At 34.4% G+C, this 18,549-nt stretch overlaps 1 protein-coding gene across 3 annotated transcripts in view; it reads right to left on the bottom strand.

The window, feature by feature from the left end:
* The window catches only part of IL17RD (interleukin 17 receptor D), a 59,791-nt gene that overhangs the window by 4,630 nt on the left and 36,612 nt on the right, over positions 1-18,549 (bottom strand). For 2 of the 3 annotated variants that reach the window (XM_048047517.2, XM_048047519.2), the window contains exons 2-12: positions 15,431-15,488; positions 12,535-12,660; positions 10,063-10,181; positions 9,496-9,616; positions 8,481-8,525; positions 8,234-8,385; positions 7,360-7,425; positions 6,769-6,823; positions 5,695-5,805; positions 3,833-4,017; positions 1,641-2,580 (exon numbers count right to left, since the gene is read on the bottom strand). In XM_048047517.2, the coding sequence (XP_047903474.2) occupies positions 1,641-2,580; positions 3,833-4,017; positions 5,695-5,805; positions 6,769-6,823; positions 7,360-7,425; positions 8,234-8,385; positions 8,481-8,525; positions 9,496-9,616; positions 10,063-10,181; positions 12,535-12,660; positions 15,431-15,488 (1,978 nt within the window). The remainder of the gene's footprint in view (positions 1-1,640; positions 2,581-3,832; positions 4,018-5,694; positions 5,806-6,768; positions 6,824-7,359; positions 7,426-8,233; positions 8,386-8,480; positions 8,526-9,495; positions 9,617-10,062; positions 10,182-12,534; positions 12,661-15,430; positions 15,489-18,549) is intronic. The other variant, XM_067003318.1, reaches the window with a different exon arrangement.

Below are 18,549 nucleotides of genomic sequence, written 5' to 3'. Positions count from 1 at the left end.
GCATATAAATATTAAAGCTATAAACATTTTGTATGTATTGGACAGTAAAAAGATGTAATGGGTTGCAATCTATTTAGTAGGCAGATGATATTCAGTTCTAGATACTATCTTCTTTGCACCCAATTAGGACCATGGTTTGGGCGAGGGGAATTTTGAGCACTAGTCACAGTAGTGTTTTTGGACAGGGATAAAGAATGAGAAAATGGCAGAAGTTATTTTGGTTTCTTTCGATGTTACAACATCAGTGTTAAGATACACCTTCACCAGGCAGTGCTATGATGTTTAACCTCTATAGCTGAAACATGTTAACAACTAGGTATGTGACTTGAGATTCAATTACTGGAAAGACTACTTCTTTCTTTCAGAGACCACTTGGCAGCTGAGATACTCGGCTGACAGCTCTGTGATTGAGCCATGAGGGGGAATACTGGTAACGCATTCTTACAGAGGCATAAATCTAAAACTAGCATCCTACTTTTGTCCAACACATACTAGAACCTTTATAGATATTGTCTGTAAGCTTTTCCACAAATATGTGAAAAGGCTGAGTTAGAAGACAGCAGGAAATTAAAGAATATAATATGAATTTTGAAACAATAACTGGCTATTTATGGGTTATGCAATTAAATCAATAAATCTGTATTTTTTCCATGGAAAGTTTTCAAGTTCTAGTTATTTTGTTCTACAGACTATTAAGACTATATATACAAATGCGGTATCTATCAGTATCTATATATTCCCTCCTTAACATAATTCTGGCATCAAAGATAGCTTATGAATTATCTGAATAATCAAAAGAATGCATTTAGGTAAAAGAAAAGTCTACCAAGTTAGCTCATTGTCAAGACTCATTCAAGAAAGCAAAACAGCATATCAGCATCAAAATGCTGTTCGCCTGTTGTAGCTGCTCCAGGAAAATCTCAAACAACATTTTTATCCTAATATATACAATTGCTGAAACATTCCATACTGATGTAGCTGTGATGTCAATTCAATGTATTCAAACTAGTAAGGTCAGATCAACTTTTAATATGGTCCAAGGCAATATTTATACCATCTAACTGTATGCATGTAAATCTCCATATCTATTTTGGCGAGTGTCTTCCAAGCATTTAAATTCCTCCACTGAAACCTTTTTGCTCATCTGTCTCAGCTCCGTAACAGATGAGAAACCCAATGCGATTCTGAAACTTGAATTAACCACTCAGTATAGAGTGTATCCCTAAAGGTTCTAGCATGTGCTGGAGTAAAATAGTATGTCAGTTTTAGATTTATGGCCTTTCTGTAAGAATGTTTCACCATATTACCCTCCTGATTAAGCCACACAGCTGCTAGCTGAGCATGCCAGCTGTCAAGGAGTCTCTCTGGAAGGAAGATGCAATCTCTCCACTTATTAGGTGAATCAATGAAAAGTGGCTTATTAATATACCTTTAATGAAATCTTACTAAGCTAAGGATCCTCTCCCCACAGCAAGTAAAGGAAAAGATTAATTCTTCTAATGTTATTAAAAACCTATCTTTTTTGACCACCTGCACATAATCCTTACCTTCCTCTGCAGCTCTCTATCTGGCTCCTTACATAGTATCCTTAGTATTTTGAGATGTTCAAATATATTTTTTAAAACACTGCTGTATCTTACCTAATCCTGACGAAGAAGAAACACTTTCTGTAATAGAAGATGTTTCAGTTTGGTCTGTCAGTAGTCCTTCCATTAAGGGTAAAGATAGTTCAGATGAAGGAACAGACGAATCATAGATTCCAGAATCTCGAGGCATATTTTTCAGATTTGAAGTTTTAACAGAATGTAACAATGGCTGAAGAACAGAGCTGCCACCACCTTGAATGTCCTGAGTTTCTATATCTTCTCCAAGGTTTAAGTGCTGAATTATACAACGAGAGTCTGAATTTCCAGCTGAAATAATATTTACATCTGTTTTCAGGTAAAAATCATCATCCGTCACCTGTTTATTCACTAAGTCATTTAAAACCAAGCCTGAGTCAAATTTTTCCATGACAGGCTCCGAGTAACGTAAAGGAGATGGAAGGAAGGGAATAAATTGTTTCTCAAACCAATCTGGCTCCTGATCAATGAACTGATGCATATTGCAAATGGCAACATAAAGGGACCTACCAGATTTGCTCCTGAAATAATTCCTTTTACTAACATTAACAGGAAACACCTCTGCATCCTGAACGCTAATGTCTCTGGAATGTAAATGTGAATAAAGCTGAGGGAGATTGTCCATGAGTTTGTATTTTGTACTCAGATCCAGAATACCAGGGATGTCTCCTTCACAGGAGTAATCAAAATAGACTGCAATGAACTTGCAGAGGTCATTTGAATTCTGCTTTGCCTGACGAAGCTTCTCTGCAACAGTCAACACAGCAAACAGAAAGAGTTCTCCTTGTCCTGTGTCTTTGGTTACCCCTCTGTGTTTCCAGTTCTTTTTTTCAACAAAGTATTTCATTCCCTTGGAACACACGATGATGATAAACTGAGACTCATTTATTTTTTTTATAAGCCACTGTTTCTGACCTTCTTTACAAATTTTTAGATCTTCCCACAAATCTAGAGCCACCTGGAAGAAAAAGAACATTCTGGTTGATTTTTATTATTATGTTATTAGATACATTTACTAATAACATCTAAATGTTTTATAAATGCTCAGCAAGTCAGCTTGTATTTATACAACAATTGAAAATTAATCATGAGTTTAACTATGTCTTGCCCTTGATGTACACTCAAGAGGTTTTAAAAGAGATTTAAGTAATAATTAACACAGCATTGGTAGTGGACAAACTGGAATCACCAGTATTAACCATGTCAGTAATTATTCACCAAAATAAGCAAGGGCTTATGTTCAGCCTAAACTTTGCCTGTAGGCTGAATATTTCACTGGGCTAAGGAAGTCAGTGAACCGCTAAGGTAAAAAGGAAAACCTTCCAGATTGTTTTACAATGCTAGTTACTACATGAACCCGTTTTGCTGGTTATTTATTACTTAAAGTCTGAAACATTTTAAGCCTGTGAATAAATTGTGAACATCCCCAAACATGTGGGGCATCGATTATTTTAATATGTTTGGCCACCAGAGGTCAGATCTGCTGTATAGCTGAAAAGAAGTTCCAATTCACACATTTAGATTCAGTGGCAGGATTAAAATTCAACGAAAATAAACTAGTAATTATCTTGACTTTTCTTACAATTATAAAGTGAATAACTGGCTGCATATTGATCATATTTTAGAAAACATTCTCAGATTCTGAGCCTAGTATTTTAAAGTGGCAATTTTGATGTCTGTCTTACAGCTTTAAATCAAAAATAAGAAAAAAAGATGCTGATTTTACAGCAACGACGGAACAGAAAGGAAGTAAAACCACAAAAATCAATATAGAATATCAACGAATACATAGATTTGCTGTATGAACAGGATTTTTGGTATATCCAAGTGTGCATATTTGGTATTACCACTTCAGAGTTCTGATGTGAAAGATATTTTTAGAAATACTGAACTATATCTTTAATACTTGTGTGGGTGTCAATTATAAAGATGCATGACCTTCTACACAGAAAAAGCAGTTAACATAAAACTCACTAAATATGGCTGAATAAAAGGCCTGGAATCAATGCAGTACACATTTTCCACAATTCTGTCTTCTATGCAGACTATGATAAGAAAACTTATGTAGGCAATATGTAGAAAAATAATGAAAATTACATCTGTTGAAAGGAGGCATTGAAATAGCCCACTTCAAGCACATATCACTATGAGTTTTGTGGGTACTGTTTTAATTAAAGCAATTCTGTTTACAGAAGAAATGTTGAGCTTACCTCGCAGCCACAAAAGTCCTGAAGAAAATAAGCAAAGCACTGGATGACATTGATGTGTTTCTGGCAATCTTTACTGGAATAGCAGATGAACACTTTTGGCCGGGGACGAAGTCTTTCCACAGGGAGACCTGCAGCATATGCTGAAGACTCTGAGCTCTCCTCATCTAGATGGGAATATATATTTTCTAAATTGGAAGAGAGGAAGAGAGTTCACACAAAGTGTGTGTTTGGTTGTTTGCTTTAAACTTTATTAGGCTTTTCACTAAAACACATAGTAAAGACTTTTTTTCAAATGATAATTCATTTCCAGCCTAAAAAATTGCATACCCACTATTTACCAGCTTTGGACCTGCTACATACGTGGAACATACTTGGGAAGTGAAATGTGAAATTATTACTGTACAACTCAAAAAACTCAAGACAGTTTTAGTTTATAAATAGAATGATGTTTCACCACACTGTTCAAACACCATAGGCTTTAAAGATATACCATCATCAAGAGCTTCCTGCATAACAGTCTTTTATTTACTTTTTTAATAAAACAGAAATTTTTAATAAAACACCAGGTAAGAACATTAAACTCCAAGAATATAGATCCTTTCAGAACATCATACAGTATCTCTCTGGTATGTATGTTATGTATGGACATTAATTTGAATTAAGATAGTATTAACTTAAATCCAGATAGTTATTAGTGTTTTCTTTCTTGTATGGATGCTTTTACACCAGAACATGAGCGCTTCACACCAAGCTAATTCAATCTAGTTCTACAGTTGGTTAAACTGTATTTTGAAATACTCATTTTTTACTCAAAGTTAAACTTCCATCTATGGATTTATTTTACTACAATTTTATTTTTCATCAGGAATAACTAATCTGGAACACCTCTCTCTGTAGACAAATCCCCAGTGATTTGTCTTTTTGTTGGAACTGTGCTAGCTGCAAGCAAAGCACAGCCACAGAAGACCAGAAGGTAAAAGGATTTAACCCAGACAGCATATAGCACTTGCAGTATACCTCATTTCCAAAATTCAGATGGATAACACAGATACGTGAGGCTTGGGGAATGTAACCTCTTTTTCCATATTCATGAAACCGCATGATTCCCTAGATTCCACAAAAAATATCAATTGATTTTTAACATCTCAATGTAACAAGCACAGCTTGCCAGGTCCTGGACGCAGAGGAGAGAGAAGTCAGTGAAAAGGGATGGAAACTAAATTACAGAAGTTTCTGCAACTTCTGCAGAAAGTGTGAAACTGCGAGTCTTAGGAAGAATAAATTTAGGGAGAAGACTTAGGATGAAGTGTAAAGGCAACTTCCAGGAAAGTGAGCAAATCTGCATTAATAGATACGAGTAGTATTTCAGACAGTGCCGAGAATTATATTTGTATCACATGGCTTTACTTTCCTTCCGGTTTAAAATAAATATTAACTAGACATTTCTGAATGAAATAAAGGAATGTTTAAAATAAGACTATTTACAGATATGTTCCTATTCTATACTGACATGCAGTATTTTCATGAATAAAAAGAAACCTTATATCAAAAATATTTCCAGATACTCTTCTGTTCTCTTCTTTCTACAGTGAACTCCTGATTAATATTTTTTTAAAAGTAAAATTTATTAACTTTTAAAAAGTTAACAGTACTTTTAATGACAAAAAAATATCACCATCAAGCACTGGATTAAGAATTTGCTACAAGTTTCAACACACAAAAAGGCTGTGGGAAGGAAAAACAAGTTAAAAAGAAAGCAAGCTCTTCAGAAGAAGGTATTTCTGGAATAAACCTACTAGCTAGGACCTTTTTAGTTGCAAAAGTACATCTTAAATGGAACTCTGTATTGAACAAACTCTTACCTTGCTGCTTCTTGCGGCACATCACTGTGAAAAGTGTTGCAAATGCTGAAATGACAACTAAAGGGACTGTAATGGCAATAGCTCTTATTGGTCCAGCCCACGGAGAATGTACTTTGAAAAATAAAGCAGAATTAGGCATGGGTTTATTATAATTATTTAATCAAATCTTTACACTGAGAAAAAAATTGCTGCAGCACACACTATTATCAGATCATTCTCAAATATACAGAGAAATCAAACATCATGTTCTGCTCCGTTTTAAATAGTTTTTATGCTGATTGCCCTCATCACCACAGCATTAGAGCAAGTAATGTAAGCAACAAGAAGTAAACAACTGCTGTATGCCAACTCAGACTGTGTGTCGTCACCCCCCACTTCAGCCCCCCATGAGGGGAACTTTACCTGAGTTTAGTTTTTAATACTATACATACCAGTCATTTGGCCTGTCAAATTTTCATTCCAGAGTGCTGAACTAGCCACTTAGGGAAAAACTGAATTCCTGCAGAGATTACCTTTAGCAATGTGCATTAGCAATCAGACCATTTTGTCTGTTGCCTTCATCTATGTTTTTGGTCTGCAGTTATATTTTGAAATCCCTGTTTAATTTCTCAATGACTGGTCTAATACATAGAGATGCCAAGCATTCACCTGACAGGTTTTTCACACTGCTAAATTTCATTTCATGGCTGAAGTGCACAGTCAGGTAGTGTTCTTAGGCTGCTCTCATAGTTCATTACATTATTTCCACACTACTGCATGCATCGTTTGCGATTAAGATACAGACTATGACTTTTCATATCCATATGCACAACAAATGTGACTTTACCACAAAGATTTCCAACTATATATTGATCTAAACTGTACTAAATATAAATGTACAGAGATGCATATTTTTATGTGCAAGTGTGCATGTATACTCTCTTTTCATTAGGTCAAAAGATCACAGTACATTTGCCTCAATAGTCTTGATTACAGCAAACACATGTCAAATCAACATTTATTTTCAAAATAATTAAAACTGAATCTAAGTTAATAATATATATACTGTATACTGCTTTAAAAAAAAAAACATACCTGGTTTTAGTGCATAGTGCATTGTTTTCCTTGTTGTGTTAGTGTCATCAACCAGCTTTGAAAAGTAAAAGTTGAATTTTATTTTGTGGAAGTTTCATTTTATTTATTTTCTGCAATATATAAACAACTATACCAACTTTCACAACCAGATGTGAAACTTACTGTTCAAAAGTTAAAATTAAAGAGCACCTTAAAGTAGTAACTAATGAAATCACTCGTCTTTGATCATACATAGTTTACCGTTGTGATATTAACTTTTAGACTTCACCTACTGTCATCACCAAACGAAATACACAGCTTTCAAGTATAGTGGAAATTGACCAAACTACAGGATTCTAATTAAGAATCAAAGTCCAAGAATTATGCAGGCCCACAATTTTACTTGAAGGCACAGATGACAGTACTATGTGCTTAGAGAAGCAAAGCTATAGAAAGGTCAAGAACAATCTGCCTTTACTTGCCCAAGGTACCTCAGTAGGGATGCCTGAATCTAATTTTACCAAACAGTTTGACTTGAAATACTTTAGTTTCATTTTTCCCCCCATTAATATATTCATTCAGCTGTAGTACAAATGAGTTTCTAAATGTTACCTCAATTATATAGTCCCCTGGTGTTACATTCTGAATAATACAACTTGTAGTATCTGTGTTTTGCTCCTACATCAAAGAAAGAAAACACTTTGCTAGCCTTTCACATACTTTTAAAACCCAATACATAATACAGTCACATTGATTTAGGAATGGATGGTGCTCTCCTGAAGTACGACATCCTAAACCATAAAAACTGAGTTTCTCTATTCAAATATGCAAGGACTACAATCCTCTCTCTGCAGAAATCAAGTATGATTGATTATCCAAAAAAAACCTCAAAACCTTGGTCTAACACAAGCTATGTTACGCCCTGAAGCTCCCTAGCTTTCAGAGACTTAGGATCAAAGGTTGACCATTGAGATCAAATTTGCTATTAAATGCTAACCAAAGTTAAGGGAAACAATATAGCAAATTGCAGCTCCCATAAGAGGACATACACACAGTTGTAAAAAAATCACAGCCTACTTCCATGCATACTGAAACGAGAGCTATCTTGTGACACCATCTCAAATGGATAATCTTTTAAGTGGTAAAATTCAGTGTAGAGATAATATTACATGATAAGAATATTTTTTAACAAAAATAATAAACTGCAGTTTGAAGTACTAATCAGTTACAGGGTCTTTAAAAGAGAGAACGGTCTCTTCCCCTTTGCTTATAGTATCCAGCACCGATGGAGCACTCAAGACTGGTTGTGACTGATGAGTTCTATCACAATGCAATTGTTATTTATAGAAATAGTACCAAATAATTTAAAATTTTATAAACAATAGTATTCTCTATTATAGTAAGTTTTTAAAGTTTCTGTAAAACCTTAGAACATCTATGTTAATGGGTTCTGTGCTTTTAAGAGTTGAAAAATGCAGCGACTAACCTGTTTGCAGGTCTTCTGCTTAAATGGTCCTTCATGCTTAAGTTTGTAGTGAAGAAAGTAGTATCTAAACCCAAAGTTGTGGGGTGCATGATCAAAAGACACTTGCATGTTAAAACCCTGCTGAGTAACACTCAGATTTCTTGGCTTCCAGTCTGTCAGAGGAGATATTCATGAATTGGCAACTGACTCTTCAATGACAGTGACTTTTTATAAGATAAATATAAAGAAAAAATTACATTTAACTTACAAGGTTTGCAGACAAGGTTTTCTGGCTGTAGCAACAACTCACATGCTACAAACACACAAAAAATATTAATGATACAGTATCCAAATGCTATTTAAAGAAAAAAAGAAGGGCGAAAGAAGGGAGTTACTTCAGCATTTGGAGGGCAGTACTCTTCATTCCTTTCCCAGTCTATAACATGCCTGGAGTAAATATATTTTGCAAACCCAGCTTCTATGTTATGATTGAAGTTCCTTCTCATCTTTATATGAGAAACATAGGTTCAGTAATTTGAAAATAGTAGTCCTTAGTGAGACAAAGGGGATAGCACCAGGCGTAGCTCAGCAGGAGAGGAAGAAGTTGAAACTGGCCTTAATTACATTTACTTAAAATAAATAAGTATGCTGAGCACACAAATGCCACTTTGGTACACATCAACAGACAGGCTTGAAAATATTTTAAGAAAGTTTTATACAGAAAAAAAAACACAAGATACATACAAACGTTACACCCAAAAGGGTGCTTAGAGTTAGACTGCCATCAGACTGTTTAAGCACTGAGTTTATTTAAGTTCCTTCTCTTTAGCTCCAATGAGAATTGCTAATTGCTAAATAATTTTGAGAAATTCTACTTGAGTTGTTACCATCTAGTTTGATATGTACTCATCTGTATTTATGTCTATATACCCATTCTTGAAATTGATCTCAAAAGCAAAAACAATCTGAGCTTGTTCACAATGTCCACTGAGGGGAAGGAAAGGAGTTAATACAAGTTTCTTCTTCTGGTTGTTTGCTAATGTCTTATATGCCATAGATTTATCAGAGGCATGCAAGTTCTTGCCATATAACACCCAGTCCTTCCTTCAAAGACTATGTCAATACCTATCTTAACCCAGTCTCCCCTAACATCATCATCTGCTACATGAAAAGCTATTCTTTTACATCAGAAAAGCTTTTTCTGACAAGAAAAGAAAAAAAAAGGAGGGGAGGGGAGTAAAGAAAGAGATGTTACGTAATACTATATTGTACACAATACTTACGTCGAGTTCGGAAGAAAAATGGGTGATAATTACTTTCATTTTTAATGGAAGGAAAAGGAACAATCTTTACAAAGTAATCTGTTTCAAACTTCAGATTTAGGAAGGGATGAGATTCCATTCCCTACACAAAAACACAAGATTGCAACTATTATAACTAAAAGCATTTTCTCTCAAATAGGCCCACAGTTCTGCAAACATGAGCAGAAACTAATACATTTAAGAACCCTTTATTCATCCCTCTGCTACACACCATCATGAAGAAGCATAATACTGAATCGGGATATGGACTGTTTCAAACATGCACCTGTACTCCACAGTCACCCAAAAAGATTTCATGACAATTTCCAGCCTCAGGAAAAATTCTACAGAAGGGGACTACATCTGTCTCTAGATCGACAACTATTCATTAAAGAAAAATAATGTTAGGAAGCAATCTGCATCCTAGTAAACAGCATATTAAATGTGTATCTAGGTAAATATATACACATTTATACACCGCAAATAAATACTTTCAAGACTTCACACAATCAAGTAACAATAAAATACTTCTTGAAACAAAGCACTTACTGTTCCTTTAAAACTTGGGCTGAGCTGCTTTGGATCTTTTAAAACCATCTGCTGACATTGTCTTCCTTCAGATTTTAACTCCTCGAGGATGACTCGAAAACCTTTCAGGTATTCAATCCCTGCAAACAGCAGGACATTAAAATAAACTAATATTTCAAAAGGTATTCTGTGATATTTTATACAGTACAAAGATAGTTCATTTGTCTTTAAAAATAAATCCTAACATTCATATGAAATACTTTTGTGTTTTAATACTTGCCATTGTGTGTCAGTTCTTCCAACATTTTCTATCTTGCCTATTTAGAATTTAGCCTTTGGCGAAGGCTGTAATTATCGCATACTTGTGTAATGCCTAGAGCAGAGGGGCCCACATTGCAGACAGAGCTTCCAAATTATCACTGCAATCTAAATAATCAGTACCTTCATCAGCAGTACTTTATAGTAGCATCACATTTCGATTATTTGCAATAAAATATGTTTGCTAACAAATTATAATAATACTACTTTATAACACATTCTTATCATTTATAAACTACTAGGTTAAAGTGATAGTAGTTGTTACAACTTCTTTATTTCTAGTATACTACAGGATAACAGGAATATTGACTTAAATGGAATGGAATTTATTACAGTAAGTGCACACATCCAGTTATTTGTAAGTGATGCCAAAATTACACCCTTTTTTTCAAGCTACTCTAACATAATCAACTCTCAGCATGGTCTTTGCATTTCTTCACGTTCTCATCACGGAGTTACTTCATTGCATGACTAAGTAGAGTCATGGTGATGCAAATGTCACAGGAGAATATCAGTGTTATGCTGTGATAGTTTTGTGGCTCAGGTATCAACGTCACTGCACAGTTCTTCAAGACTAACTAGCATTACTCCATCTAATTACATCTGTTCAACAGCATTACATATGGCAGAATACATATTTATCAAAGGCACAGACACAGCTTTTGTAAAGCTATATGTGACAAGAATCAAAACATAAATTTGACTACATACTATGTTTGGCAAACTAAAAAAAAAGTATGATTTTCAAGCCCCCTCTGTTCCATTAGATTTTTATTTATTTATTTATTTATTTATTTATTTTTATAATCATGTATACGAGAAAGACCATGCATTGCCCAATATGTTCTTAATATCCCATGGAACAAAAGCACTATTTGTGCTTACATGAAGACCATGAAAGAGAAAGTGTCCAGTCTCCATGTCACCCGAGATGTTTCAACAGCAGTTCTGTCCTCACACTTTCCAGAGGATTAACCTCTGATCACTACAAGAAAGAACACCAAGCTTTGTTTGCCATAGAGACTTGATTCACCCAGTCTGCAGATGAAGATTACCAAATGGTTTCAACTGCACAGCTTTGCAGTGTAGTTTCCACATACTGTCTTAAACCCCAGTAATTAATCATTATTTTCTGTTACAAATTTAATGTGTTATCAAATTCTGAAGGCATGAATTAATACCAGGAAGTCACAAAGAAAATCCAACATTTTTTTCTTAGCTAAAATGTTTGATTTAATAAATGTAGGTCTATTCTAAAAATGCATGTCAAGTTCAAGAATACAAATCTTCATTAGCAGCCATATCTCATCACATAGGGTGTAATCTTACCACATAAATGCGAACTTTCAGCTCTTATTAAATCGTAAGAAAAAACAATAACTGAAAAGCTTTTTGAGGAATTACAAACCATGAAGTATTCGATCTTATCTGCTCTATGAGCAAAAGAATAGGCAACAAACAAATGTTTTAATTCTGAAAAATGTATTGCGCTTGACTCTAATTGTAATGATGTACTTGATACTGAAAAGCACCTTTGCAGATGAAATTCTTTAATGAAGTACTAAAAACATTCAAGAAGGAAACTCCAGATTTTTCATTTGCTAAACGATGGTCACTAAAGAAAATGAGTTTATATTAATTACTTTGTTCAGCACCTTAATGAGTATGCAAGAAAAACAAACGGTGAGATGCTGTACAGAGAGAGCACACACTACTGCAGTGGTCTCGAAACTTTTTTGATCATACATACCTACCAGTAAAACAAACTTGGAGCACAAACTGCCAATATTAACACATATATATAATCTAAATGTGAATTTATAATGTACATAAAAATAGAAATTAAAAAGTTTGATATAAAGACAAAAACTTTTTAAAAAATACTTATTTTATCAATGAAAAAACTTTTTTGTTCCCACTTAAAGATCTATCAGTTATAATACCATTTTTAGTGGGACCTATATGATTGAACATGCTTCATTAAATTCAAAAATCTTGGTTTTAACATTTTGTGACACATCAATTCAAAAATCTGGTTCTACAATTCAGTTTATTTTGATACTTGGTTTTAATGGCTGTCACAGCTGGAAAAATAACCTCAAGAAGAGAGACAAGATTCCAAATGGAGGAACTGCATCATCAGCTGTGTTTACTCCATTTTCCTCTACTACTTACCAATGGCATTTGCTGTCCAAAGTATTGTCACTGCAACCTGTTCGTAACATGCGTACTGACTGATTGTTATATTCTGCACATCTCCGATCACATGTTTTCCCACTGAATTCAGATAAGGAGTGCAGTCTAAAAACACAGAGGAAAAAACGCTTTAAGGAAAACATACTAGCTGATTATCTTGTGCCATACCAAAGAATTCTGAAGATTATTCAGTGTCAGCAGGACACACATCTCTCCTTGTGAATAAAGAATTAAATTAATTTCCTAACTTTTCTTCAAGACTAAGCAAAGTGAAAGTACATGCACACTATTTCATTAAAAAAAAACAAAAAACAAAAAACTGTATAGTAAATTTAGGCGAACCTTTTGTCTTAGGACAATGAAAAACTTTCCAAATCATTGAGCACAACCACTCACCAGTTGCAAAAGCCTAATCTGCAGGACTCCAAAGATTACCAGTTTATAATACCAGCGTAGCCTGTATCACAGAAAGTAAATCCGTATGTGATTTAAACAAGAAAAGTAGTACAAAATTTTATTACTTTTAAAGCCTTACAATATTTAGGCTCATATTCTGTGGCACAAAGAGAAGTAGTGGCTAGGGAATTCAATAGTTCTGGAGCATAACATACATGAACATGTACACATTAAAAAACATCCCGCTTTTGAACGAGTAAAGCCAACAAGTTAATCAGTAGATTATATATTACTGGCCAACGATAAATTCTAAAAACCACACATAATCTATATGCTATGTATTTGTCTATACAGAGTTTGTAAAACTAAAACATGAAAATTAAGTGCTATTATAAGGTGTGATCTTAAAGAAAGGAAGGAAAAAATGCTAACTAAAAAGCAGTTTTAGAAAATGGCTTTGTGCTATGAACAACAATGGTAAGAGGCCTTTTATGTAACTGCCCCACAATTAAAAATAGAATGGTTTGTACAGCATCGCTTTTTCCAAAAGCTGGGCAATTCGTATTTACTTTGCTGTTTGTAGAATTCTGTTGCTACGAGTGAAGGGAATGACAGCATGAACTTCCTCTGAGGAGAATAGAGTATTTCTTTCAATGGAAACTTTGAAGTAACAGCTTTTTGCTAGGTCTGGAACTAATTAATAGAAAGCCCATGATTTTGGATCCTGGCTGCTAAAATATTATGGTCAAATGACAATTTGCCAAAATGCAATATAGCACAAATATCTGAGGTTTTACTGTGAGTCATTGATTTACATTTTTTAAAGATCAACAGAATTAGGAAGAAAACAGCTGGGAAAAAATGCACCCTTTTCAGGAAATCACTTTTTACTTGACTACACGTGAACTACTGAAACCTACAAACATTTGTTTTTCACCTGAATAAATAATCTACCCAACTAATTTAAGAACATAAACCAGAATCTCATTAGAGTTTATGGCAAAATAAAAGCATTTAAATCACAGCCAGCAAGCCCAATTCTCTTGTGTGCTAGCTTATTCAGTGTAAGATTGTATTTCCACATTACATGAACTCTTTAGCCTTGATATCAGGGATCTCTTTCCCTAGCACTGTGTAACTCAAACAACTCCTTTGGCCAGGAAGTGTGCAGTGCCAGCAGAACTTTGAATTAACACTTGTCATTGGTTAATCATAGCTCCTGGTGCCAGAATTAGTGGAAAAAACATGACAGATACTGGGACTTAAACAGGCTCTATCGTGTTAACTAAACACGGGGATCTCTGCTCTCACTGATATTTTTTCCTGTCTTCCTCTATACAGATAACAAATTGTAACTTTTTTGAAGTTCTCTCTTGTACAATCTGACATGCTTAAATTTCGCTCATTTTCTTCAAGCATTAACAGCAGATTAGATAATAAATGAATTCACGAGGAAAGATTCCAAACTCAGAAATAAGCATAAAAATAGAGCATAAGGATGATTGGAATTAATTCTTCGAGTAGGCAAAAAAAAAAAGTGACTTGTATTGGCATTAATACAAACATTGCTGTAAATTAAGACCTTCTCTTGAATGCACATTGAATGTATACTGATGATGGCCACTAAATGCCCCCAAATAGGTAAATTTCCAATGCACTCAATATTCATGCCTCCCTGAATGGAAAACACAGGTGACACAATCCTTTAAAAAAAAAAAGAGAGAGAACAATAAAATACAGCCATTTAGCAGATCCTTGAATAGTTTCACGGTATTATTGCTGCAATCTGCTTATTACGATTATTATGATTACTTTATCGGTTTAGCTGCAATATAAACCATGTATATCACACCTCTGCTAAAGTACTAAAACCACCTGACTTCACTGAGATACGGATAGTTTTCCACTAACCTGGGCTCTTTTTTGACTGTAGCTAATCTAAAGCTCCTTGTATTTCACCCAGCTGAAGAGACATTACTTATCTTCAATGCTAAAATTCCATATTAATCCTTATAGACATATATTTTAAAAATACTTTTCCTGTATACAGATACAAATTACATATATTTTCTACATGAAATATGGCTTTCTACTTGATTTTTTTCCAGAAAAAATTGCATATCAAAATGCATAAGGCTTGAAATAATGCTTTCCAATGAATTGGTGTGTAGTAAACCTTTCAATGACTGCATTCTTCCACAGAGTAAAAACATCCTTCATAATTCTCCTACAAATACTGAGTAAGTGATCTGGAAGTGAAACTACTGCAAATGATTAGACCGTATTATTCTAATCAGTGAAACGCAGGAAAGACAAGACCCAGCTGACCCATCTGCAACAGATCTAGATTTCAAAGTTATTTCAAAACTAAAGAGCTTATAATATTCTTAGAGCCATTTTTAAGAAAGATGCTGGTATACATTGACAACAGTGTCAGAGTCCTTGATTTTTGTGATTATATTGCAGATTTTCAACTTACTGTCATATTTAAAGGTGATATTGAGTAGCGCATTCATCTTGGTGGCTGGTGACAGGCCCTGTAGAGAAATATCAGGAAAACAATTTAAATAAAATGACCTATTTTGAACATATTTTTTTTTTGTAAATAGTTTTTTGGAGGATGACAGAACTCATGAGGAGGTTTTCTTCCTTCTGTTTGGGTACACCATCAGTCAGACAATCTGAATACAAGCAATGACAGAACAGATTGCATACCTGCATGTGCTCACCTGCCACCAATTTGCCAAATGTAATACGCAAGATGTAAAAACAAAGAGAAAAGAAAGTAGTCTGACCTGCCCAACAGATGTGAACCACAGAAGTTTATTTTTTAAATAAAGGTATCTGATATTCTCAACTTCCATCATCTAGGTTAATGATGCCCGTACAAAACAAAACCACCTTTAATCAAGATTTAAGGACACATCAAACTGGGTTCTCTAGGGCATACACAGTGCAGAAGAGAAGAGAAATGACAATCTGTTGCAAAGCTGATGCCAAGTCTACAGTCATGAAAAAGAATATCAGAAGTTCAAGCAAAAAGAAGAAAAAATGTACCGTTAAGCACTGTGGCTATAGCACTTTGTTTTCTTGGTGAAGATCATTTCCAAGAAAAAAAAAAGGTAGGAGCAAAACAGTAAATAAAGTGATTAAAGAGCATTCATCACCTCCCAGACATTCCTCATCTTATTAACTTCCTTGGAACAGGTGTCTGAAGGACTCTATTACCTCATTGTTCACTGGGCAAACTAAGAAACCAAATTTTCAGCATGCTCAGAATTCACCTGTAATCAAGTCATCCTTTTTTTGTAAGTTTAGTATTATTCAATGCTCACATGGAACTCGAAGATCAACATAAGCAGCGGTACAATAAGACAGGACAAAAAAATACCTACAGCCTGGTTCATCAGGGTGCCTGGACTGTATATGGGAGAAATGGTTACTGCAGAGCATCAATGCCTTGTCTCCAGATAGGTGCCCATGCCTGTCCCTCACTAACTTATTATATACAGATACATTTATAAGTAATTACTGTTGCTGTGCTGTATCATTCTTGTGGAATTTACATTTCAATGTACTTTGATTGAGTCCGATGTGGTTTATGCGCTGGGACACTCTTATGGTTTATTTATGTCAGAGGCCCCCATCTAGAGACTTCTATCATTTTAACATGTATTGTAAGCATTTTAAAGAAATTTTTGCTGAGAAAAGCTTAATTAGACAAACACACAGACATGAAATTTAAATTCCAATCTTTCCATTGATTATTGGCTAAAATCAACAAAGAGTTGAAGGGGAACAAATGATAGCGTGAATTTCCAACTGGAATAATTCCAATAATTTTATTTTGTAACTTTCTCAGTAGGAATGCATATTGCAGAAACCCATTCTGCCATATCAGACAGCCTTTTCTATTATCAAATATTATCAAAACAGACAACGCCTCAACTGAGGACCAATTGGAGAACTATCCCATTGCTCTCCCGGGTGAATCTGAACGCATTTGCAGGCAGATGAGTCTGGTGTGTCTCTTACACCTACACAGAAGAACATTGGACTTAGATGTAGCAATGACTTACCTTTCAGAAATTGCTGAAATGGCTTTGGAAACACAAAACGTAGGGTTACTCTAACCCTTACTAGACACAAAGTTCAAAACTGTAACACTGAGTCTTATCATTCCCTGAAAGGCAACAAATATCTTATTTACCATTAAAAAAAAAAAAACAACACTACCCTTTAAAAGGAATTATATCTGGTTTTACCACTACAATGTAAAGAGCAGAAGTAAATACTATAAAAGGACTCCAACTGTAATCAGCTGTTGTCAGGATCATGTGTAAACATGCACTGCCTCTCACTTGATAGGTTTAGAAAGAAGAACAAAAAAAGAGTACAGTAACCTTAGAAAAAGATGCAAAATATAGCACATAAGGGATAAAAGCAAAGTAGATCTTGACATTATTCTTGGAAGTGAATTTTGTAATCTCACTTTCTTCTTAGGTGGCTTTCCATTTGTTTAGCTTTCAATTAGTTTGCCATTAAGCAAGCTGCTATCCGAAAAGGTTTCCTGAAACAGGAAGGTGACAATTTTTTCCAGTCTTAACTTTTCTACTAATTTCTTTTCTCTTCTGAAACATTTTCTGTTTCTTTTATGCTATTAAAAAAAAAATCTCATTTAACTTTAACTAGGGCAAAACAAAGACACATTATGTGTTTGATAAAACATGCAAAAAAAAAAAGACAAAACAGAAACCTATTAACTTTTTATATTTATAAATGAGCAAAGGCAGATAAGCCATTAAATTAATACCTCTCTTAATACCTGTCTTCCTTTTGTGTTACAGAGCTGAAGTTCTGAGGATGACAGGCAAATTCTATCAAACACCACTGAAAATCAGCACAAGTATTTTAATTAATTTGGTCTTTCACACCCTAAATTTAAAAACTGTCTAAAAGGTCCAAAAAGGCTGTAGAAATTTGGAAGAGTTAGGTGTACCTTAAAATGTTGAAATAGGTAATTGCCATATGAGCTGTAAGTTACAACATGTATGCTAATCAGACAACTTACCATGTTAAACTTTGCTACTAATCCTCCAAATACTTCCTGCTGTGAGCTGAACAACATATTCTTCCAGGAAGCATTCCCTTCTATTTAAGCCATAAAGTAGTTGTGCTCTTTAAATGGCTTATAGCTAAGACAATTTGTTTAGAGCATCTTACTTGACAACTATAAATACTAATGTTATGGCCTTAGGGTACTACATTCTTAGTTAATTAACCACTACCATTTGTTGAATTTACATGCAGCTTTTAATTTATTCTGATCATTGCTAGAAAGCAAGTCTCCATTGCCTGGGGCTTTGTCTATAAAATCCCTTTGGTCCACATACTTCTTCATACTGGGACTAAAAAACACATAGGAAAGAAAATAGTCAAAACATCTTTAAGAAAAACTGTAGACCACTGATCTTTAAACAGATAATCAAAGTTGAAATGCACAGATTAAATTACAAATAATCTTGTTTGTTAAAAAGTGGAGGTGGGGGGCTGTTATCTGTAATAACATTAAGTCTCACAGTATGTGAGCTCAAAACA

This window comes from Anser cygnoides, chromosome 10 (genome assembly GCF_040182565.1).
Source record: "Anser cygnoides isolate HZ-2024a breed goose chromosome 10, Taihu_goose_T2T_genome, whole genome shotgun sequence".
Classification (NCBI taxonomy): domain Eukaryota; kingdom Metazoa; phylum Chordata; class Aves; order Anseriformes; family Anatidae; genus Anser; species Anser cygnoides.
This window is presented reverse-complemented; position numbering and strand designations above follow the sequence as displayed.